Raw genomic sequence first — 24,881 nt, forward strand, 5'->3', positions numbered from 1 at the left:
CAAGTTGTCTGAGCCCGTTAAAAAGAAATACTGTGCAGCTGGATTCTTTTCCCTTTCCTTCTTATCTTTAAGGCTGTTGGGTTCACACAGAGAGGGGTGACAATACACCCACACACATGGGGAGAGATCATACACACACCTCTATACATGTCTATCACATGGTGAGTGCGTATGTGACTGACTGACTGACTGACTCTCCCTACCTAGCACTCTCCACCCTCCATGGCTGGCTGGGCCCTCAGGATGCCCCAGGGTGTATTTGCCTCTCCTGGTACCACATCTTCCCCAGGCAACATTTGCAGGGAGCACACAGAGTCACATGATACCAGATTCCTGCCAGGGTTCACACCAAAACATGGCCAGCAGCAGCCTTTTGGCACTGTGGCAGGGAAGGGACAGTAGCTGCTTCTGGCTGCATGAGAGGGGGAGGAGGGAAGAGATGTCTTTGCAGAGCTCTTCTCTTTCCCTTCTTCCTACTTTTCCCAACTCCCATGTGGGTGAAAACAGCTGGTTCCTTCCTGCCTGCACAGTGTCAAAAGGTGCAGCTGGCTGTAATGGAAGCATTGATTCAGACCCTGCTTACATCAGCAAAGGAGAATGCCTAGGCATTGGAGCAGTCCTGAGCTCCCTGGGGGCAGGATCCAGATGGGGGAGAGGGGAAAAAGTGAAGAGGATGCTAAACCACTGCCTGGGGGGCTGCTGTGCAGCCAGCCCTGCAGGTTTGGGGCATCACTAGGCTGGAAATAACTTCCCTCTCTTTCCCCACTACTCCAGAGCTTAGCTGCCAGGCAGAGAGAGGTTTACCTGTGTCGGTGCTGTGCAAGGCTTTGGTACATGCAGGCATGGCTCCTTCTGGCCAGTAGCCTGGGCCACAAGGTTTGGGCCTTCCCAGGGAACCAGCCCTGCTAGAGGCAGTGTGGGAAGGAAGGAACCTGCTGCCAGGTTGTTGGTGAGCTGAGCACTCTGATCAGAGTTCTCTGCACAGCACTGGGAGTGGGACATCTCAGTGGTGGGGATATGAAGTAGCAGCAGGTCTGTGAGAAGCAAAGGGGCAAAGCAGGGAGAGGACAGCGAGAGGAGGAGCAAGTAAAGGGCCAATGAGTGGGCAGCAGTGGTGACATATAACCAGCTGACACCTGGTGCCTGTCCATGCTCACCAGCCACCACAGCTCATAGCCAGTGCTGGCCAGAAATGGGACAGGAGGTGAGACCCTGCTGGTCGGGAGCCAGCACACAGCTGGGGCTGTGCCAACGAACCAGCTGGGAGAAGCAGCTGGGAGAACAGCACAAAATGTACCTTCACACCACCACCAGCTTTGCACACCCACCCTCATCCTCAGTCACTGAATTCCCCCACCATGCTGGTGGGCAGGCAGCTGGTGAGCAGGGATCCAGTCAGTAGCATGACCCACCAGTGCGGATGTGGTGAAGACAGAAAATATGGCCTTTTTAAAGAAAACGTTGGGACACCTGTAGGAGGGCTTAAATAAGGGACTGTCCCTTTAAAAACTGTCCCTTTGGTCACCTTAGTTTGACACAGCCTGTTGTTGAAAAAGGAAACCGGTGTATATTGTGTAAACTGTATTTGCTTAGCTGAGAACGTCCTGAAACATTTGCCTCCCAAAGATTACAAATAAATTACTTTAAATTGACTTCATTCCCCTAGCATCCCAGCATGATTTCCTATTTTAATATATTGCCTTTTAAAATAGAAGAACTAACAAGAGGCATCTGCTACTATCAGACCCTGTGTCCTCTTTGTTTTACACCTCACCTTTTCTTTAGGGTGGATTCTTGCTGTGTTTTGTCTTTCTTAGATTGTCAGCTCCTTGGGGCAGTGGTATACCCCTATTTATTGTCTGTAACGCACCAGGCACACCTCTGGTTCCAGTTAAAATTATTTGTATTACAATAGCATGCAAAGGCCCCAACTGAGATCAGAGCTCCATTTTTCTAGCCGCTGTATACGCAAATTAAACAAGACCGCCCCTGCCCTGGAAAGCTGACAATCTGAATAGACAAGACAGCACCAGGAGAAGAAAGGAAGCATTATCTACATTTCACAGATGGAGAACAGAGGAATGAAGTGACTTGCCCAGGGTCAGACAAGAACGCTGTAGCACAGCAGTTCAGGACTTAGCTCCCCTTTTTATGTGGTGCAGACTAAACAATACATAGTTATTATGGGTAAGAGGACCTGGACTGAATCACTGTTATGTCTCATGTTATATTATGTTTCATCTCCCACTGTGTACAAATAGGTTGCTAGTACCACTCCAGGTTTTCTGTTGTAACACTGCTGATGATGGGTTTTTTTTCTAGCCCAATTCCCATGCATCCTGAGAGCTATTTCACACTGTTCCCTTACCAGAATGCATTTGGTACACACCAGTGCCGAAGTTACCCCTGGCTTTCCTAAGCAGGGCGAGGCCACCGATGTTAAATGTGGTGCAGTGAAGCACTGCTTCTAGTGTGGTATGCCCTGGGAAAATGGGAGAGAGCAAGTGGACACTCGTAGAGGGTGTTTACTCAACACTGGAATACAAGGGGACTCTAAGGGTATGTCTACACAGCAGGGCAAAAGTCGAATTTAGCTACACAACTTCAGCTATGTCAATTGTGTAGCTGAAGTCAAAATAGCTTAATTTGGCTTTTGGTGCTGTCTACACAGCAGGAAGTCCAAGTATGAACACACTTCTTTTGACGTCACTTCCTCTCTGTAAAATGAGGGTTGCGGGAATTGGAGTAAGAAGTCCTCCAGCTCGACATTATTTCAAAATAATGGCTTGTAGTGTAGACGTGCTCTTTATTATTTCGGAATAATGTCAGAATGACGTTATTCCGAAATAACACTCCTGTTTAGACATACCCCAATGCTCTAGGTGTAAGGTGTGGGAAGCAGTCGATAAGAGAGAGGTTGCAAAGAGCAATCAGTCAGGGTCCAGGAGTCTGACATAAAAGGAGCTGTAGGAGAAAGAGCGAGCCTGCAACATGGTCCTGGTTCTTGAACCAAAGTAAGCAAGAGTTATACTATGAGTAATAGACAGGCCATGTCAAAAGCAGATGTTTGCCTGAAAGTTAGTGTGTCTCGGCACCATAACTGCTAGCACTGATAAAAGCACATGGAATATGTAAATACAGGGACATCCAGCTAAGTACATAATAAAATAGCTTGAAACAAGAGTGAAAGCATAACAATAGGTAGTGAATGCTTTGGAGGAAAGTACAGGGGAGGTACCAAATGTGTCATTAATGCGTAAGATGATACGTACACTGTGTATCATACATTGTTTATTTCTGTCTATAAATGTTGGGGTACCTCAGTTAACTCTTTGGCCTAGGGGGTGAAAGTAAATCCATACATTGACTGAGCCAGGTCCATTGTCCCAGGCACAAATATGTAGGGGCTCAGAGGCCATCTGGCTACAACAGCTATTAAGGTACTTTGTTTGACAATAAACCTGACTCGGGTGTCTTCGTATCTTATCTGAGTCTGTAGTCTTTGGAGGCTGCTGTGAAGTCTATCATGCTCGCTACCTGTGCAGAACTGGCACGATATACCAAGGGAGCATACAAAAACACATGCAGCCTAATGTTTATCATCACTAATGGAGCAGAAGACCTGACGCCACACCAGTGAATCCTGAATTTACCATATCGCTGTCCTGGCTACTACATTGATGATCCCGACATGTCCTGACTACTACAGGAGCTGCAGGCAGAACAGAGGCCAGTTGCTGCTGGGAGTCTAAGGGGGAAGAACTGTATCCCTGGCATGCTGAAAGAAAGCTAGTTCCATGGACAGGTCAGTTGCTGGCAAAGAACAAAGGAGTATGTGTAAGGGGACAGTTAGCCCCTTACTAAAACTCAGTGAGAGTTTTTGGTTGACCAGCGCCCAGAACCAAAAGGGGAAGGATCCATGAAAAATCAGGGCCCTGAGACTGACAGACCCCAGGGACAATGGGAAGAAGCCAACACTCCAGGTCAGCCTGATTGACAGGTTGGACAGGCCAATGGGGAAATTAGGAGGCCAGGTCCCATCCTCTGTGTGTGCTGGGATTTTTTAGGTCTGAGTCATAGGGAGAGAGAGCTAAGAGCTAAGTAGCAAGGGGTCCAGGTTGTACTGAGGAGCAGACCTGCAGTGACAGAGCCAGAGGCCCATTCAGCCCACAGAACGCAGACCCTGTGCAAAGAAGCAGACCTGCAGTGACCACAGTCAGACACACACAACCCAAGGAGTGCAAGCTGCGCTGAGAGGCAGTGACCAGAGCCAAAGAGGTCAGAGGAGCAACGCTAGGAGCTGGAGGCTGACAAAGCAACATAGTCTGCAGCTGGGTGTGGTGAGCACCTGGGACCAGCAAAGGGGGGAAAAGAGGCTGTGGGCAGGGAGACGCCACCAGCCAAGAGGCCCTACAGGCCAGACTTGGAGAGGGACTGTAACTCCAACTGGGAGAGCGGGCCTGCCTCCTAGAGCCTGACGTCATGTGGTCACTGCCAGAGCAAGCGTGTCCAACCTGCAGCCCCCCCTGCAGCACTGCCAGGGCCTGAGAGACAGCCCTGGGACCTGTAAGGAACAGACTGTGAACTGTCCTTTACACTCTGCAATCTGCTGTTTGGGATGTCCCCGTGCTACAGAGCAGGGCTGTGTGTTCTCGTTTCACCTTTTTCATTTTTTCCTTATTCTTTTCTTTTTAATCAGTGGCTGTTTAATGTGTTATATTTGCTTTGAACTGTATGTAATGATCACTGGGTCAAGAAAGCATCCAGGGATTAAGCCCCAGAAAACCTGGGCCCAGCCTTGTTGGGATTTCGAGGGCTCTGCTGTTCAGGAGAGTGGAAGGGGAGCCCTCAGGGTCAGGGTGAAGGAAGTGGGAGTGGTCCATTTCACCGGGGTAGTATAGAAGCCAGGAAAGTTCCTCAGAATAGCGGGACCATTCCCCCGCTTACATCTGGGAGAACTGCTGGATGGCTCCAGGGACGGAGCAGCTGAGAGCCTTGAGGTCAGAGTGAAGGAGGTACTGGGGTCATGTGGATATGGTCTAGTGAATCATAGTAGTGGTAAGAGGAACTAGAAGAGCAGCAGAAGGCTGCTATACACCCGGTATTTGTGCTGGGACCCAGAGTAGTGAGTCCCACCCATTCACCACTGGGGAAGTGGCAGGATTTGCACTGCAATACTAATCAGTGGAAGGAGGATGGTGACACGGCCGGAGGGATGAGTCAGGAAGAGTGTGCTGTTTCTGGGACCAGGAGAAGAGCTGCGGTGGATGCCAGAGACAGTGATAGCATGCAACTCAAGCTGGGAGGGCCTCTTGGCTGGTGAAATCTACCATGCGCGGGGCTTCCTGTCCCACGCTGCTCACCACACCCAACTCCAGGCTGCCGCAGCCCCAACTTCAGCTCCACTCTCTGCTGCTAGCGCCTGGGCTGCTTCTCTGGCTCTGCTGGGATCTGCTCTCTGGATTGTGTTTCTGGCTCTCTCTGGCTGGCACAACTCAGCTTGGGCCCCTGCTCTCTGGGTTGTGTTTCTGGCTCTCTCTGGCTGGCACAACTCAGCTTGGGCCCCTGCTCTCTCCTTAGCTCTGTCCAATCCAGGCAATTCCAGCTCACGGGAAGGACAGGCCCCTCACTGCCCCCCGACTCCTTCATTAGCCAGCCTGCCCTGTCAGTCATGCCAAGCTGGAGCATCAGTCTCTTTCCATTGTCCCTGGGGACGTTTAGACTATGTCTACACTGCCGGGTTCTTGCACAAGAACTATCGTTCTTGTGCAAGAACCCACAGCGCATCCACACTGCCCGCCCACTCTTGCACAAGATTTACAGTATGGCATCGGAAGACAGGGCTTCTTGCGCAAGAGCTACACTCTTTCCTAAAAAGTGTAAGCCCTCTTGTGCAAGAGCTCTTGTACAAGAGGGCAGTGTGGACGCGCAGCAGGGGTTTCTTGCACAAGAAAGCCCTATAGCTAAAATGGCCATCAGAGCTTTTTTGTGCAAGAGAGCGTCCACACTGCCATGGATGCTCTTGCGCAAAAACACATGGCAGTGTGGACGTGTTCTTGCACAAGAGTTCTTGTGCAAGAACCCGCCAGTGTAGACATAGCCTTAGTTTCCTGAGCCTGATTTCTCATGGACCTTTCTGGCTACTTTTGGTACTGAGGCTAGCCAACCAACAGTCCCCCACACTGAGTTTTACTAAGGGGCCAATAGTCCCCTTACACTTACAAAGGGGGAGCTATACCAAAGGATCACCAATTGCATCAATTAAGGACCAGCCTTCTAATGGTTAATAGAGTAACATCTCACCAGCTGAGTGAGAACAAAACAAATACCGTATAAATCTCACTCTGCTCTCTCTCCAGTGAAAGAAATGCAAATCTTGTTTGCCTCAGTGTTTATGGAAGGTGGAGGGCCTGGAGAGAGTCAACACAGTAGCTGGAATAAGTAGCTGGAGGAGGAGAAGCCATCCATGTTATATGCAACAGAGGGGGAGGGTGCCGCAAGTAGAAGTGGCTGCGTTTTACTTTAACTTAATCTGGTCTGTGGCTGTCTCAAGGAGAACAAAGCACCTTGAAGAGAAGCTACCAATGCCTTCTGCAGGTGGGATAAAACCAGTTCTTTTGATTTGTCAGTAAGTAGAACGTCAACTCTCCCTGGAGTCTGTGTGATCCAAAGGTGGTGGCTTTGGTATAGCCCTAATGTGTGGACATTATGCCCATCACCTTCTGACTGCACCTTTTTCTATATTTACCTTTCTTAATACAAAATGCCTTCCAGATTTGCAAAGGGAAAATCTTTTTGGCACATTGAGGGCCCGATTCGGCTCGCTTAATGTTACCTGTGTAACTCTGTTGATCTGACAGGAGTTACGCTATATTTACAGTCCTGAAAGTGAGCCCAGAACTGGGCTGTGACTCTCCGGGCCCACAGTACTAGCATTTTCAAAATGAGACAATACATGTGAACAGCTCTAAGATAGGTCGTGAAAGACTAATGCCATTCAGAAATGTTTCAGGCAATATGTATGTACGTAATTTACCAGAGGCAACCCTGAAAACAGTAATGTTTATGTGACTGCCTTGTTATCTCAGGAAGAAACAGCTCATTGGCTGTGTCTAGACAGGCCAGTTTTTCTGGAACATCAGCCACTTTTCCGGAAAAACTTGCCAGCTGTCTACACTGGCCGCTTGAATTTCCGCAAAAGCACTGACTTCCTACTGTGAGAAATCAGTGCTTTTTGCGGAAATAGTTTTGCGTAGACAGCTGAGATTTGAGTTTGTGTAGACAGCTGAGATTTGTTTTGCGCAAAAAAGCCCCGATCGCGAAAATGGCAATTGGGGCTTTTTTGCGCAAAAACGCGTCTAGATTGGCCACAGATGCTTTTCCGCAAAAAGTGCTTTTGCAGAAACGTGTCCGTGCCAATCTAGACGCTCTTTTCCAAAAATGCTTTTAACGGAAAACTTTTCCATTAAAAGCATTGCTGGAAAATCATGCCAGTTTAGACGTAGCCATTGAGTCTATACCACTTAGATGAGCTCTGTTTTGAAATCTGATTGGGTGAGATAGCACAGTCCTAGTCTTTAAAAAGCATGTGGCACTGATTGCAAGATTTACAAAAGCAAGGATTAGTGATTTTGGGTGACTTAGTTTTTTGGGTGTTCAATTTGAGACCTCTTAAAGGGGCCTTATTTTCAGAGGAAGGTGCCCAGTGCCCGCTGGGGGAAAAAACCCTTCGGGCAACTCAGCACCCAAAACCACTAGCCACTTTTGCCCAAGTCAGATGGGGGCAGTGCACCTGACTTTTAAAACTGAATAGGTTGATAATCGTTCCTAATTAGTGCCGTTTTTTCCCAAAGACAGTTAGGAGCCTAGAACTAAAGAGAGCAAATCCACCCAATAAAGAAAGTGCTGAAGATGAATGGTGACTCATAGGCAAGACATTGATTATTACAGAAAACATTAAGACCTTGGCGAATTACAATGTTCTTGCTCGACAGCTCATGCTCCTCTTTGTGCAGACTCTTGTAAAGAGGATGTAATCAGCTGCGGATAATCAAGACTTTGTGTTACTTCTGAAAGATTTGCTTCTCGTGACATGCCACATTAGCCAGAAGACAGCAGCACGTTGTATGTCTCCCTCCTTCGCCGGGTGAAATTCTCTGCTGTGGCAACAAAACTGCTCAGATGAATGCCAGGAAACCAGAAAACCCAAAGGCTTCAAAAGAAAGACTCAAGTGCTAAAAAAGTCATCTTCAATGCAGCAGGAAGAGAAGAAAGGGCCATTTCTAAATCTAAGCTAGCAAGACATGTTGCATTTATTAATTAAGCAATAGGGATCGATACCCAGGACATTTCTTGTGGATTAATGTCCAGCAGGGAGGAGCTGACAGCCTGAGGGACATGAACACTCATCTGTCATTAATCCTCAGGAAATGCTCTGTGCCAAGGTCATTAAGTGCCTGGATTTATTTTATGGGTGATAATAGCTATACTCATGCTCATACAGAATGGCCTCCCCTGATCCCCACCCTAGCTGAAGCGCTTGCAGTGCTATGCAACAACTGCAAACCAAATATAGTAAACACATGAATTCAGATGGCCCTCTTCATATGCAAACACTCAGGCTGTGTCTAGACTGGCAAGTTTTTCCGGAAAATCAGCTTCTTTTCCGGAAAAACTTGCCAGCTGTCTACACTGGCCGCTTAAATTTCCGCAAAAGCACTGACGATCTCATGTAAGATCGTCAGTGATTTTCCGGAAATACTATGCTTCTCCCGTTTGGGCAAAAGTCTTTTTCCGAAAGACTTTTGCACAAAAGGGCCAGTGTAGACAGCACAGTAGTGTTTTCCGCAAAAAAAACCCGATCGCGAAAATGGCGATTGGGGCTTTTTTGCGGAAAGCGCGTCTAGATTGGCCACAGACGCTTTTCCGCAAAAAGTGCTTTTGCAGAAAAGCGTCCTTCCAATCTAGACGTGCTTTTCCGAAAATGCTTTTAACGGAAAACTTTTCTGTTAAAAGCATTTCCGGAAAATCATGCCAGTGTAGACGTAGCCTCAATGTGTGTGTGTGCACATGTGGGCTATTTAATATCAAGGAGGAAAAGGCATTCAGCTACTGTGCTGCTGAGGCCCAGGTAAGAACCTAGACTGGCAAGTCAGATGGTGTGTCCATGCCCGAAGATGCAGGGTATCCACTGCCCCTTTCACGCTCACTCTGGGATGTGCAGTGGGATGTGTGGGGTTGGGTTTACCAGTTTGGTTAAACGGGCCAAATGTTAAATATTTTTGTTACCTTAACTCGGGGGCAAGTTAAGAGTTCGAGCTGCCCGGGGCGGATGGCTGCTTCATGAGTGTGTCACAAAATTCCCATTTGGGAGGAATCCAAGAGGGACCCCACTGAACAGAGGCTCCTGCAGTGGGTGGCATTTCACTCAGACAGCCACATGCACTCACTCCTTGGTCTGTCTATCCCCCACAAGCCCCCAGGTGCTCCCGCTACTGGCAGTTACTCCCCGTCAACGCTTCAAGTGGGCAAAGAAACCACAAGAGCGCCACAAGCCACAACTTCTAAACCAGCTGCTGTCAGCTTGAGGGGACGTCTAGCCGCTCAGAGACTCACTAAGGAATTCAAGGTACTATGCGCAAAAGCCACAAGGAGTCCTGTAGCGCCTTATAGACTAACAGATGTATTGGAGCATAAGCTTTCGTGGGCAAAGACGAAAGGGTGAAGCAGGTCTTTGCCTATGAAAGCTTATGCTCCAATACATCTGTTAGTCTATAAGGTGATACAGGACTCCATGTCACTTTTGCAGATCCAGACTAAGACAGCCACCCCTCTGATACAAGGTACTATCGTTATTGCTGTAGAGACGCTCCTAATGACAGCCACTTAAGAACAAGGGCTCCAGTAACTCTTTGGTTCTGCTGTGACCTAGACACCAGGGCTACATCTAGACTGGCATGATTTTCCGCAAATGCTTTTAACGGAAAAGTTTTCTGTTAAAAGCATTTGCGGAAAAGAGTGTCTAGATTGGCACGGATGCTTTTCCGCAAAAGCACTTTTTGCGGAAAAGCGTCCGTTCCAATCTCGATGCGCTTTTGCGCAAGAAAGCCCCGATCGCCATTTTCGCGATTGGGGCTTTTATGCGCAAAACAAATCTGAGCTGTCTACACTGGCCCTTTTGTGCAAAAGCTTTGTGCAAAAGGGACTTTTGCCTGAACGGGAGCAGCATAGTATTTCCGCAAGAAGCACTAATTTCAGACAGTAGGAAATCAGTGTTCTTGCGGAAATTCAAGCGGCCAGTGTAGACAGCTGGCAAGTTTTTCCGCAAAAGCAAAACTTGCCAGTTTAGACACAGCCCAGGAGGTTTCAGAACAGGAGTGAGAGAGGCTGGTATTGCTGCAGAAAGCACCTATACCTGGGTCCTATTAAAGGCACAAAGAAAACTGGAACCTGCAGCCCTGCTGTCCAGTGCAATCTCCACAACGCCCAAGCCAAACCCACCCTGCTCTGCAGGCTCACAGCCTTCGCCTCCCAACACCAGCAAGGTTGGCCATGACTGCAAAGGTTCAAAGCTGAGTCGGCAAGCTCCGTACACTTGATAGCTTGGTTCACAGGGATCTCTGCAGGGCCCCTTTCTTAGGGACCTGCTTGGCTCTATAGTGCATCCCTGAAGGAAAGCTTGTCTGGCTTTCTTTATCGTCCCACCTGCCCTTTGACAATGGGCCTCCACTAGCACGATTAACTCTGAGATTAAATCCATTTTCCTCATGGCAGGAGTCGATGACGATGTATTTAACTCCCTACCCCGGCATCTTACCCCTTTAAGGCAGCTGTTGCTGCTGCTAGCACAGGGTGGGGAAACTTTTTTGGGTCAGGGGCTGACACTCCCCACATTCTCCTCACACACCAGAGCCTTGGGTGGGCACAGGCTAGTAGAATTTGTGTGCTCCAGCCCCACAGGGGGATGGCAGAGGGGCTGGAGTGCCAGAGTCGGTGCCCCATTTCTGGGGGGGGAACCCTGAGCCTTAGGGGCCGGATCGAGGCAAGCCTGGGGTCACGTAGGTTCCTCACCCCTGTACTAGCAGAAGGCTGGCCATTGACTCTTTGGCCCATACACAACCACTGTTTTCTGGTGGTGAGTGCTCAGGTAAAATGCATAATTCCTAATGCTCTGGCTCAGGCCTTTTCTGTTGGAGCTGGTGACCAAGTACCAGGATTTAGAGGTGCCAGCTAATAGTTTGACACTGGATAGCTCCCATCTCAGCCGCACAGTGTATTAAAGGGCTGCCCACTCCCCTTAGTTAAACAAACAAAGCCCAAAGGAGCCCTTAGAAAAGTGCTAAAGTCGGAGCTGAGAAGTTAACCACAGCGTCTGGGACAAATTCCAACTCAGGCAATGACATTCTAGCTAAATTCCCCTAGCCCAGGGCAGGGAGTAAGGAGATCTGAGGTCTTGTTTCCAGCTCAGCCACTGACCAGCTATGTAAACTTGTCAGATCACAGCTTCTCAGCTATAAAACAGGGATATTGACATCGGTACCTGCCTCCTGGGCTGGAGTGAAGCTAAGTTCATTAATGTTCATAAGGTGCTTTGCGATTGCTATACAGAAAAAAAAAAAAAAGACTGTGTTTGGAGATATATATATAAGTCAATGTGAATAGATAGGCCAATCTGGCTGTAAATATAGTGCTCTTCCCTTCCTGCCCAAATATATTGTGTATTGTTGCTGCCTTCAACACTAGAAATGGCTGAATTGCAGTGATAGGTGAAGTGATCCCTTACTGGCCTCACGGGGATAGTGTAAAGCTTACTTAGCTCACATTTGTATAGTGCTTTGAGATCCTCCGGGGAAAGGTGCTGAAGAAGGGTAAAGTACTACAGCAGTGTGTGTAGGGCAGGCTCCATTGTGCTGAGCAATGCATATGCTTCCTGCCCTGGAGAGCTGACCAGGGCTGGGGGAGGGCTGGAGTGTGGTTGTCTTGCTCACGTATCGTAGCACCTGGTGAAGCATGCATTTGACTTGCAGAACCGAGCCACAAATCAAGCCTTCAGATCTCTCGTCACAAGCCCATCACCATCATCCATGAGAAGGTAAGTGTCCTGTCTGCCTTGCACAGGTTCACTAAGGGTATATCTAGACTACATGGCTCTGGCGATGGAGCCATGTAGATAAGTTTAAATAATCGCTGCTTCATTTACATCAAATGACCACCCCGCTGTGCCGATGATCAGCTGATCTGGCACAGCGGGCAGTCTGGACGCTCCGCGGTCGACAAGGGAAGCCTTTGTCGACCGCTCCAGTATGCCTCGTGATCCAAAGAGCTCAGCATCCACTGTGCACTTATTCTGGTGCTTAAATGGAACCTGAGCTTACTTGAAAAAGTGGCCCTTTGGGCCCCATCTGAACCCATTGACATCAATGGAGTTTGGATCAAACCTATAGAGGAGCTTCTTTTCTAGATGAACAGGTGTGATAGGCTGTCACTAGCTAAAGTCCTAGCAAAGGCCAGGCAGTTGGTAGTTTTTCACACCATAGTGGGTTGAGTTAAAGACTGTGGAAGAGCCTAGAGCTAACACGGGGATGTTACTTCACGTTCATGATCATGTGTTAGCTAACCTGAGTTAAGAGCACACCTGGTTTCTGGGTGACGACAAGGCCGTTAGTATCTGATTTTCAGTGATGCTGAGCCCATAATTCCAGTTAGGGTCACAGGTGCTTTGGGTCAGACCTAATATGTTCAGAATAGCTTCCGTTCTCATGCTCATAGATAACACTACAGGCCATGTCTACACTGCAGGCTTCTTGTGCAAGAACAGCTGTTCTTGCGCAAAAACTTGCAGAGCGTCTACACTGCATGCGCGTTCTTGCGCAAGTAAATTTACAGTAAAGCGTTGGAATAGAGGGTCTCTTGCACAAGAGTTATTTCTCTACCCACGAGGAACAGGCCCTCTTGCACAAGAGCTCTTGCACAATAAGGCAGTGGACAGACAACAGAGGTTTCTTGTGCAAGAAACCCCTTTAGCTAAAATGGCCATCAGAGCTTTCTTGCACAAGAGAGTGTCCACACTGCCATGGATACTCTTGCGCAAAAGCACATGGCAGTGTGGACATGCTCTTGCGCAAGACCTTTTGTGCAAGAACTCTTGTGCAAAACAGTTCTTGCACAAGAAGCCTGCAGTGTAAACATAGCCACAGGGTTTGGTGATTAGGTCTTGCATTTTGAGGAATAGACTCATTATCTGGGCTTAGAAAGAACATGCTTCCTCCAGGCTTTATTAGGCTATGTCTACACTGGCGGCTTCTTGCGCAAGAACATCTTGCGCAAGGGTTCTTGTGCAAGAACTCTTGCTCAAGAACACATCCACACTGCCATGTGCAAGATGTGCTTTTGCGCAAGAGCATCCATGGCAGTGTGGATGCTCTCTTGTGCAAGAAAGCTCTGATGGCCATTTTAGCCAGAGGGCTTTCTTGCACAAGAAGCCCCTGCTGTGGGTCCACACTGCCCTCTTGCGCACGAGAGCTTACACCTGTTAGAAAAGAGTGGAGTTCTTGCACAAGAAGCCCCTGCTGTGGGTCCACACTGCCCTCTTGCGCACGAGAGCTTACACCTGTTAGAAAACAGTGCTCTTTCGCAAGAAGCCCTCTCCTACCACGCTTTACTGTAAATCTTCTTGTGCAAGAGCAGGTGGGCAGTGAGGACGCTCTGCGGAAGAACAGCCGTTCTTGCGCAATAACCCGCCAGTGTAGACATAGACTTACTGTTCAGGTGGCCAGCGCATTCTGGGGTTCCCCAGCTTTTCTTTAAAACTTGCATCCCTCACTGGCCACTGTCAGCAACAGAATACCTGTCTGGACAGCTTGCGGATTTGCTCTGGGATGGCAGCATCTAGAGCAGCGATGGGCAGCAATGGGCAATCTAGGTTGGCGAGTGGGCCGCATGAGTAGTCCAAAGATAGTCATAAACAAGATGGTCTTCCAGGAGAAGGTTGTTTTGCTAACTGCGCTTGCACACACAGAATTTGCAGGGTGTACCAATTGAACCCTAGCAGCACTTTGATTGGATGCAGAGGGAGCGCACAGCTCTCACAGTCAATGTTGTGTGCAATCAGCATGCACCTCACTTCACGTGCCCTTGCTTTAAAGTGCATAGTAGGAAAAAACTACACAGATGAAAACCAGCAGAATCTGGCAACCCTGTGCATGGGCAACAATAAACAAAATGCCTCGTGGGACACACAACGAACCCCGACGGGCGGAAGGTTGTACACCATTGGTCTAAGGTGCGCTTAGCTGTGTGGTTTTTCTTCCCCGTCTGTCCAGCTGCAGGCAGTTTCCCCTGTTGGTACTATTTGTTGTACTCACTGGATACGACGTTACTCAGGAAACCAGCAGAAGAGGGGGTACCAAGCAGCGATGTGCTCCTAGGAGACAGCATATATCAGCCTCATGACATGTTCACCCTCATGTGACCCGGGGCCTGCAATTCAGCAGCTGTGCCTGAGCTGAGGAATCCCCGTTTGTCAACGAGGCAGTCCTGGGCTGGAGGATAGGGAGCACAGGACAAGAAATAATGGAAAACAGCCAGGTCAGTCCTGATAAATGGGACTCTTGCCATTAACAGCAAAGACCTCTGCGTCAGGCCCACGTTGGATTAGTTTGTACTGAAATCATTTTGCTTCACTAGAAACAGAGTCACACCATATCTGGGTTTTGCAGAGATTCTACTACATAGGAATCTATAAACTACGCATTGAAAAGGACTTGGATGAATTGAAATGGAAGGGATTATCAAACAGTGGGGCTTCGGAGCTGATCAAGGTTTTAAATACAGTACCAGGTAGGGAGAGGAATTACTTAGCCAGGAACATGAAGCAATGAGATGAAATTAAGAACGAGACTATCTAGGCTGCATATCAGAAAAACCTTCCTGGCAGTGAGCTATATTAGGCGGTGAAATTGTCTCCTTGGGGAAGAATGAAAGCCTCATTGCTAGGTTGTGGGGCTAGCACTGGAAATGTCCTGGAGGGAACAATCCTGTATTGGCCAGGAGATGCGCTGATCTCTCTAAGCCCAGCATTCTGCGATGAAATGAGCCAGCTGCATCTCCAGAGATGACTCCACACACAGCACTAAAAATCCATTTAATAATTGATGCAACAATCAATCAATAGCTAACCATTTTTTCAATGAAACTCTTCCTATGGGATATTTCTCTGATCTGCTCCTAGAGTCGGTTGAAAAGCAGGGGAACCCAGCTACCTTTAGTAAGTAACCAGCCCAGGCAGCCTCCTGCCAACTGAGCATTTAGTGTCGCACACAAGCTGGGGCTGATGTACAAAAAGAGCCTATTTTAGCAGCATGGCTTTCAAACTTAGCAAGGGCCCCTACCTCCTCCAAATTGGGCTGTCTGTGCAAGGGAAGGTGAGAGTTTGGGAAAGCCAAACCTGCCAAGACAAAACACTGTGGCTATGTCTACATTCACAGCTTCTTGCACAAGAAATATGCAAATGAGGCTAAGCATGGAGTATCGCCGAGCCTCATTTGCATACCTAATGAGACGCCATTTTTGCAGAAGAGGCTCTTGTGCCAGAAGGAGCAGTCTACACTACCCCTTCTTGCACAAGAACAACCCTCTTGCGCAATGCTGTTATTCCTGAAAATAATTGGCATAACAGCATTGTGCAAGAGGGTTTTTCTTCCGCGAGAAGGGGGCAGTGTAGACACCTCCTTCTGGCGCAAGAGCCTCAATGCATATTTCTCACACAAGAAACCACGAGTGTAGACATAGCCACCATGTGGGGAGTGTCTGTGGATAGTGGAGAATAAAGATCATTAGGGGCTGGCCAGAAGTGGACTTTGTTTAGAGCAGTGGTCCCCAAACTATGAGATATGCCCCCTCCCGGGGGCCACAGAGGAACATTCAGGGGGGCAAGGAGAGGGGATGTCCTGCTGCCTGGCCCCTGGCCACAGCTCTGCCTTGATGCCTGCTCTCCTTCCCTCCCTTCACCCCGGACAGCTCCACCTTTAGCTCCAGCTCCTCCCCATCCCTAGTTCTGTCCCCAGCTCAGCTGTGCAGTAATGGAGGGGTATGTGTGTGGACAGATTTCATTACAAGGGGAGAGTGCGACAGGAAAAGTTTGGGCAGCACTGCTTTAGAAATTGCTGTGCCGAGAGCTGCTGTTTAAGGCTTTTCCCATTTCCAAGGTCCCCTCCCACATCAAGAGGAAATTCCCCTGAAGAATTTCCCTCCTCCAGGGAATACAGATGGCTGAGCTGGTAGAGCAGCATACAAAAATGCCACCCTCTCTCCCTGCTGTCTGCCTTTGCAGGATTGCAACCCATAATATTCACTGCCTAGGCTGCATGTCTCTCACTCCCCTCCCTTCTAGCCATGAACAAAGAGAGAGGCTTAGCAGCAGAAGGGCTAGACCAGCTGGGCAGGGTTCTAACCCATGCGTTCCATATGTGCTGAAATCCCTAGCCATATTGGGGTGGGATTTAAAGTAACAGCTTCAGTGTTAACTCTCCCATTCTTTGCTAACTTCAAGTTACACCCCTCCATTTTAAAAGCATTGCACTGGGTGCATCAATATTGCAGCTGAGAGCATGTTTCCCCATGTGGATACACACACTAGTTTTGCTGAGGTTAGCATCATAAACATAACAACGTAGCTGGGGGTACCACTGGCTCAGGCTAAAAGTGCACAGCCAGGGTTCTGAGTGGGTTTGTCCTTGGGGGGCTAGCCCAAGTCTTCACCTGTGCTGTCTCTGGCTACACTTCTGTTTTTAGCTTGCTAGCTCAAACAGCTTGTGCATCTGCCTAGCATTCCCCGAGCAGGGAAGAATGCTTCCAGCTGCAGGGTAGACATACCCACGAGTGGTAGAGATGTAAAATACCATTTAATCAGTAAACTGGTTAAACGTTACTAACAGGTTAATCTGGACCCCGTAGGTGGGGGGGCTGCTCCAGCTCAGCTGGGCCCACCACACTATGGGCTGCTCCGGCCAGGCAAGGCTGAGCTCACCACAGGCAGGGCTGCTCAGGCTGGGCCCACTGCACTGTGCCATGGGCAGGGACTTCTCCCGCTGGGCCGGGCCCACTCCATTGCACCGTAGGCTGGAGCATCCCCCAGCCTGCAGTATAGCGGGCCTGGCTGAGCTGGAGCAGCCCCCCCGCCCATGTTGAGAAGGGGGCTGCTCCATCTTGGCCGGGCCACCAGTTAACTGGTTACTGGTAAATATCACCTGGTATGGGTGATGCTTACCAGTTAACTGGTTACATCCCTAAAGGTGGTTAGCAAAACATCTAGATTTGTCAAACATTACTGTATGCGAACAAGTCTTTGAAAATTTGGCTCATACTGGTATGAGATGATGCCCCTCATGTTCCTCACTAAGGTAAAAAATATAGAATCCATCTCAGGCTTTCTAAGAACTAACGCATGTTGGGACAGGACTTGGGCAGTCAGTATTGGGTCAAAGTCCTGCCAGAAAAAAGAGGCTCGTAGAACAGCACTGTCTACCATATTAGTATAGTGACTGCCCCCTCAAGATGGTCAAAACATGCTTAACTCTTCCAGTGCAAACCTTTTACCCATGTGTTCAAACTGGGCAAAAGGCATGGATAGCTCTTAGCATTTTACCTGTGCCGGGAGACCAGAAATACATTTTGTGTTGTGGGAATGACTGTATTGTGAGCCACACACTTACCCAGTTATATTAATGTGCACGTGTGTGTGTATATAGTGATAGAAATGTAGCCGAGTTAGTCTGGTTAGCTGAAACAAAATACAAGACTATGTAGCACTTTAAAGACTAACAAGATGGTTTATTAGATGATGAGCTTTCGTGGGCCAGACCCACTTCCTCAGATCAAATAGTGGAAGAAAATAGTCACAACCATATATACCAAAGGATACAATTAAAAAAAATGAACACATATGAAAAGGACAAATCACATTACAGAACTGAGAGGGGAAGCAGGGGGGGGAGGAAGGAAAGTAAATGCCTGTGAGTTAATGATATTAGAGGTGGGGAAGGGGAGATGTCTGTGAGTTAATGGTATTAGAGGTGATAATTGGGGAAGCTATCTTTGTAAAGGGTAAGGTAGTTGGGGTCTTTGTTCAGCCCCCTGCGGAGAGTGTCGAATTTTAGCATGAATGCCAGTTCAGAGGATTCCCTTTCAAGTGCAGATTTGAATGTCTTCTGAAGTAGGATCTATGTGATTAGGTCATTGAGACAGTGTCCTTTCTGGTTGAAATGGCAAGAAACTGTTTTTTCTTTGTGATCCTGTCTAATGTCTGTTTTGTGGGCATTGATTCTTTGGCGAAGTGTCTGAGACGTTTGTCCAATGTACATAGCAGACGGACACTTTCGGCACATGATAGCATAGATTATATTTCTGGATGCGCAGGAATATGTATTCTTGATCTTATAACTCACTTGGTTAGGCCCAATAATGGTGTCAGCAGAGTGAATATGTGGACAAAGCTGGCAACGGGGTTTGTTGCAAGAGAAAGTACCAGGGTTGGTATTAGTGTGGTATGTCCTGTGGTTGTTGGTAAGAATCATCTTGAGGTTAGGTGGTTGTCTATAGGAGACTATGGGTCTGTCTCCCAGAGCTTCTTGGAGTTTAGTGTCCTGTTCCAGTATAGGCTGTAATTTATTGATAATGTGTTGGACAGGTTTAAGTTGGGAGCTGTAGGTGATGACAAGTGGTGTTCTATTGTTGGTTTTCTTGGGTCTGTCTTGTAGTAGATGGTTTCTAGGTATTCGTTTGGCTCTTTCAATTTGCTTTTTTATTTCTCCGGGTGGGTAGTTGAGGTTTATAAATGCTTGGTAGAGATCCTGAAGTTTCTGGTCTCTGTCAGTGGGATTAGAGCAGATGCGGTTGTATCGAAGGGCTTGGCTATAGATGATGGATCGTATGGTGTGTGCTGGATGGGAGCTGGAAGCATGTAGGTAACTGTATGAGTCAGTGGGTTTTCTGTAGAGGGTGGTGTCTAATTTTCCATTGTTGATTTGTACTGTGGTGTCCAGGAAATGGATCTCTCGTGTGGAATGGTCCAGGCTGAGGTTAATGGTGGGGTGTAGGTTGTTGAAATCTCTGTGGAATGTCTCCAGTGTTTCTTGGCCATGCGTCCAGATCATAAAGATGTCATCAATGTAGCGTAAGTAGAGAAGGGGTAAAAGGGGACGGGAGTTGAGGAAACGTTGTTCTAGGTCAGCCATAAAGATATTAGCATACTGTGGGGCCATGCGTGTATATACACACACACACATATGTGCATTAGTATGGGTGGGTCCAGAGTGGGTAATTCTAGATTCCCAGTAATTGGAGACAACTCTCTTTGACTTGACTGGAAAGTTCCTGGTTAAAGCCCATGGAGTCTTTGAAAATGTAGTGATTCAGATTGTTGGAACAAAATTTATTGTGGTTTAATTGTAACGTGTGTGTGTGTTGTACAGCAACTAAAACAATGGGGCCTGCAGCCTGATTGAGGGCACTTGATGCGACTGTAATACAAATAAATTCCATTAAATTAAAGCATTGCCTCTTTGTTACAGATTCCAGTCTCGTCTGCAATACCAAAAGAGAAATTCTCTTGTGACAGAGCAGAAGAGCTGCTAAGGGAATATTTACCAACCATACTCGGCAACGTCACTTATGAACCTGCAAAATGTGCCAACCTCACTACTTCTTTAAGTGAAGAAATAAAATACTTGGTCAGGCAAATCACGCCTCCTCGGTATAAGTTAGTTGTCAATGTCGCTATTGGAAATAAAAGCAAAGATGAAGCTGTGGACATAGTGGTGACTAGCCAGTGTCTGTGGGACCCTCATTCGGATAATTTCACTCCTCTCGGTATGTGAATGCAACACTTTTTTGCGTTGTTTTGATACATGACGTTTATTTTGAGTAACAATCCAACTATGTCTCCTTCGCATAGAAAGAGCTTAAGTGTGTTACTAGCTACGATTAAAGTGAGACATTCACACACGGGTGTTGGATGACAAACTTGGAACTGTGCCCTGGCTATAGCAAATACAGTATGCGGAATCCTTAAAACAGAATAAAAATGCTAATTGCCAGATGAATTTACAAACATCACCTGTACACTTATGTGCACATATGCCTTGTCATATCCTCTAGCAACACCTGCCTATCACATAGTGCTTTTCACTGGTCTGTCTCACAGTGCTTTACAAAGCGAGGTACAGGTTGAACCTCCCAAATCTGGGGCTCTCTGGTCTAGTAACATCTAAGGTCTGGCAGGGCTAGGGATGTTGCTGAACCAAAAAGCTCTGAAGCAGAGACTGGGAGCCCCAGCCCCAGCCAGGGAACCCCCAGTGTTAGCGGGGCCATGTGGTAGGGAGTCCCGGCCTCAGCTGGGGAACCCCTGGCTGCAGCTGGGTTGCCTGATGTCAGGCAGCCCCGGCCAGGAATCCTGGGAAACCCCCAGCGGCAGTGGAGCCACAGCGACTAGGCAGCCTCTTCCAGGGAATCCCCAGCTGAAGCAGGGCTGATGGCCAGTATCCCCAGCAGCAGCAGGGCAGACCCAGCAGCAGGGTGAGGTGGCCAGGCGAACCCGGCTGGGGAATCCCCAGCGGCAGCAAGACTGGCGGCAGCTGGGTGACCCCAGTCAGGAACCTGAAGAACACCCTGCAGCAGTGGGACCAGCAGCAGCCAAGCAGTCTCCGCCAGGGACCTCTGGGGCAGCGGGCAGGCAACAAGGTGGGGAGCTATGCCAGACCAATGTTAGGGGGGCCAGCCGCAGGGCAGGGAGACCCAGGGAGATGAGCCCAGGAGTGGGGCAGCCAGCAGGGGAGCACCGACCTCCCCATGTCCAGCAAACTACCTGGTTCAGGTCAGCTCAGGTTCTGAGGGTGTCAAACCAGGGAAGTCCAAGCTGTACATATCATTATATCACTGGATGTACTTTTACTAACAACTATTGCTTTCCATTTAATAACTTGGGGTATGTCTACACTACCCTCCTAATTCGAACTAGGAGGGTAATGTAGGCATACCGCACTTGCAAATGAAGCTCGGGATTTGAATTTCCCGGGCTTCATTTGCATAAGCCGGGCGCCGCCATTTTTAAATCCCGGCTGGTTCGAACCCCGTGCCGCGCGGCTACACGCGGCACGAACTAGGTAGTTCGGACTAGGCTTCCTAGTTCGAACTACCGTTACTCCTCATTCCACGAGGAGTAACGGTAGTTCGAACTAGGAAGCCTAGTCCGAACTACCTAGTTCGTGCCGCGTGTAGCCGCGCGGCACGGGGTTCGAACCAGCCAGGATTTAAAAATGGCGGCGCCCGGCTTATGCAAATGAAGCCCGGGAAATTCAAATCCCGGGCTTCATTTGCAAGTGCGGTATGCCTACATTACCCCGCTAGTTCGAACTAGCGGGGTAGTGTAGACATACCCATGATGTTTTAAAATGGAAACTGTGATACTCAATACTTTTATTTCTGAGATCAATGTTTGCTCCAGTCTGTCACTACTTAAGCTTAAAAATCAAAGCGACAATTCCTATCCTGCCTGTCAGAAGTTCTGACTGTGGCCACAGAACAAATTCAGCAGCTCCACTCTCTCCCGCGCTTGATTCAGCATGGCACTTATGCCTGTGCCTAACTTTCAGCATGCAAAGAATCCCATTGCTTTTGTGTACTTAACATTCAGCAAGTGTGTAAGTACCTTGATTGAACTGGGAGACGGTGGGGGTGTTGCTTTCTATAGGAAGGGGTAATAGTGAATTTTATTGCATAGATTGTGTTTTCTTCATTCCTACATCTCTTTCTTGGGTGTAACATTGATGCTTTGAGGCTAGTATGGTAAGGCCCTAGCAGAGCTCTATGTACTGCGCACGCCCCCCACCCCCCAGCTAGAACATTCCAGAACAGCCCTGTGGAAAATCTAACCTTTACTCCAGGTATGAGGACAGTGTTCCTGGGAAGTTCAGAAAGTTAGTTCTGGCAGCCCTTTGCCTATGGAAAAGACAGGAAGTCACTATGAAACAGCTTTTCTAATTTGAAAATAGCTTCAGTTCAACAGAGATTATAAAATGCTTGGGAGTAGGTAAAGCAAATAACCATGGTCCCTGAGAAACTGAGGTTCAAGAGCAGCTAGACCATTGTGCACACCCTTTCCCAAATAGATTTTTAGGATATATTTTTACCCCCATGTGAAGCGCTGTATACAGATGATAAAGGATTTTACATTTTGTGCACACCCATAGCTGTGCACCCTGTTATATCAATTCACCCTGGCCCAAGGCTTACATGCCCAGTGACTGGAAGTATTAGGCTCTGTCTTACTGCATTATAAATGCAGGTCTGAGGGACCTGGGCTTGTGGACTCAGTGCTTCCAAGCCAGAACTTGGGCATCCACACTGTTTTGTAGACCTGGGCTGGATGCAGATCTCACAGCCACGTTCACACATCCACACTATTATACTGAGCAGACCTTCTGACTGGGATCTGTGGCTGGAGCTGTGTTCACACTGCAGAGGGTTTGGATTTGAATCACAGCAAGACTTGGGCTCTAACCCACCATGTTAGGAGGGACCTAGGACCTGTATCCCAAATGTTTGTTGACCTGGATCAGACAGGGGCTCAGATTCAAACCTGAGTCAGAGCCTGGTCTTTTGTGCAGTGTAGACATACACTTATGAGTCCCTTATGGCAATAACCCCTGGATTAAGAGCTCCCAATAGTGCATGTGTCATGGCAGATCCAAATGGTTTTCAGAGTGTTGTTACCATGACGACGATGCACAGATCAGAGCAGAGTTGCTTACCCTCTACTTTTCAATTATGAAATAAAAGTGATGACACAAAATATGAGATAAAGGTACTGTTAAATGCCTCTTCCGTGAAATTCTGAGTTACTGCGTCCACTGACATTCTTCTTTCTCCTGGCTGCACCAAGTTACTGTAGCAGGTATGGTATATCAGCTAGCCTTATAAGGATTTGTAAAGTAATATATTAAGAATTATATTAAAAACACTGTATGAAAATATTTATCCAAAAGCATTTGAAAATATATGCATGAGAAATCCAAACAGATCAAAAAATAAGTCCGTATTGATGTTTGCACAGGAAATAGCAAACAGTATATGCTTGTCCTGCACTTCTTTTCAGAGGAAACAGGTCTGAAACACACTACTAAAATACAAAATAGGAATCTTCTTTGAGTCCTAAGGATTTCAAACATCTAGTCATATCTTCGTTAAATGCTATTGAGCCACAAATGAGCACAAATGGCTTTCTTCTACAGGAATTTATCATTTTCTTAATCAAGTTCTCAGTTATATGGCCAGTTTGTGTGTTTTCCTGATAGCTCCAAGGAAGTTTTTCCAGGGAAGGTTCCTGGAAAAGTAAAATGTTTATACTGTATTAAGTCATTTTAGAGAAAATGATGAGCCACACTTTAAAGAGTTAATGGCTATACCAGTGGTGAGCAATAATTTCTGATGGGGGCATCACTCCAAGAAATCAAGGGATGCATTCTTCTATATGAATGGAGGTGGTGCAGTGTCTGCGATGGAGATTGTGTTCGGATATTGGGGTGCAGGAGGAAGGGAGTTCAGGTGAAAGAAAGGATTGTGACCTGGAATGCATGGTCCAGTATGGAGTTGTGACCAGGTACAGGAGGGTTTGTGGTGGAGAGGGTTTGGGTTGTGACCTAGGACAGGAGGGAGCTGAGGCAGAAGTTTGGGGTGCAGGAGAGGGTGCAGAGTCTGGGAAGAGATATGGGTGCAGAAGAGGATTCTCACCTGGAAGAGGAGGTGTAAAAGGGGGTGCAGAGTCTGAGAGGGGGCTGTGACCACTGTTCCCTCTAAGCTGAGTGCTAGGGTAACCACCCAGAAAAAAATCAAATGCTACCCAGCTGATTAGCAGAGTGCCCATGGCTGGCAGCAGCAAGCAGCATGTTTATAATGGTGGTGTACATCTGCATATGCCTCAGTGCATGTAACAAAATTTATTTCACACATGGATGAAAAAAATTAGAGGGAACACTGGTTGTGACCTGTGGCAGGGGTGCAGAAGACGGTTCAGAGGGTTTGGGTTGTGACCTGGTGCAGGGAGTTGGGGGGAGAGGGGATGGGATGCCAGTTCCAGCCTGTGGGCTATATTTTGCCCACCCTACTCTAATGGGAGGAAATCACAATGAGACAAGATGAGAGAAAAAATGTATTGGCTGCCATGTATTGATTAGTATCAAACAAATGGCACTGCCCTGTATGCGATGGAATATCAAGACTTCCTCAAGTGTTTGTGCTCATCTTGTTCTTTGGTGGCTGCCTTGCAAAAAGATTTTTAGGAGAAGCAAGTCGTGAATTCTATTCCCCATTGCCCGTACTGGTCAAATTTGGGACACAAAGTTCCACAATGAGAGGGACAAAAAATGATTAATGCAGGAAACTTAAAATGCTGGGTGAGTCATACCGTTATCATAACCCACTTTCTATAATCTAAGTGCAATTAATCTTTTTTTCTGAAGTAAATAATTTTCAATGATAAAAGTGAGGGATACCAGATTTGTGTGGACCATACTTAAATTTGGAATCAAATGAGCAACATTCCTCTAAATGAAGGCTATTTCAGAGGTAGGCCCTTGTCCATGAATTTGGCATAGTTAGCAACTTTAAGTATGTGGCTCCAACATTTTTATACAAAGACATGACAATGGCTTCATCAGAGGACTCCAACATGAGATGAGTTGATGAGAAGACAGATGGATACATGCTGCATGACGAGACACCAAACATTTGTGATTATAGGAACTAGCTCAGGAGTGAGCAATAATTTTTGATGGGAGGTGACTCCAAGAATTTGGTAGGTGATCATGGGCCGCATTCTTCCATGATAT

General features: G+C 47.6%; 1 protein-coding gene and 1 pseudogene across 9 annotated transcripts in view; one reads left to right on the forward strand and one right to left on the reverse strand.

Annotated features, from left to right (window-relative positions):
- Positions 1 to 24,881, reverse strand: part of CYB5RL (cytochrome b5 reductase like) — a 46,389-nt gene that overhangs the window by 1,029 nt on the left and 20,479 nt on the right. For 5 of the 9 annotated variants that reach the window (XM_075936031.1, XM_075936039.1, XM_075936032.1 and 2 more), the window contains one exon: positions 23,001 to 23,377. The exons of 1 other annotated variant lie outside the window; for it this stretch is intronic. In XM_075936031.1, the coding sequence (XP_075792146.1) occupies positions 23,174 to 23,377 (204 nt within the window). In that variant the 3' untranslated portion in view covers positions 23,001 to 23,173. Of the gene's footprint in view, positions 1 to 18,996; positions 19,130 to 21,393; positions 21,994 to 23,000; positions 23,378 to 24,881 lie in introns of those variants that run through there. 3 more of the 9 variants (XM_075936038.1, XM_075936035.1, XM_075936034.1) reach the window with 3 other exon arrangements.
- LOC142830518 (uncharacterized) lies at positions 8,182 to 19,924 on the forward strand (annotated as a pseudogene).

Source organism: Pelodiscus sinensis, chromosome 9, assembly GCF_049634645.1.
Source record: "Pelodiscus sinensis isolate JC-2024 chromosome 9, ASM4963464v1, whole genome shotgun sequence".
Classification (NCBI taxonomy): domain Eukaryota; kingdom Metazoa; phylum Chordata; order Testudines; family Trionychidae; genus Pelodiscus; species Pelodiscus sinensis.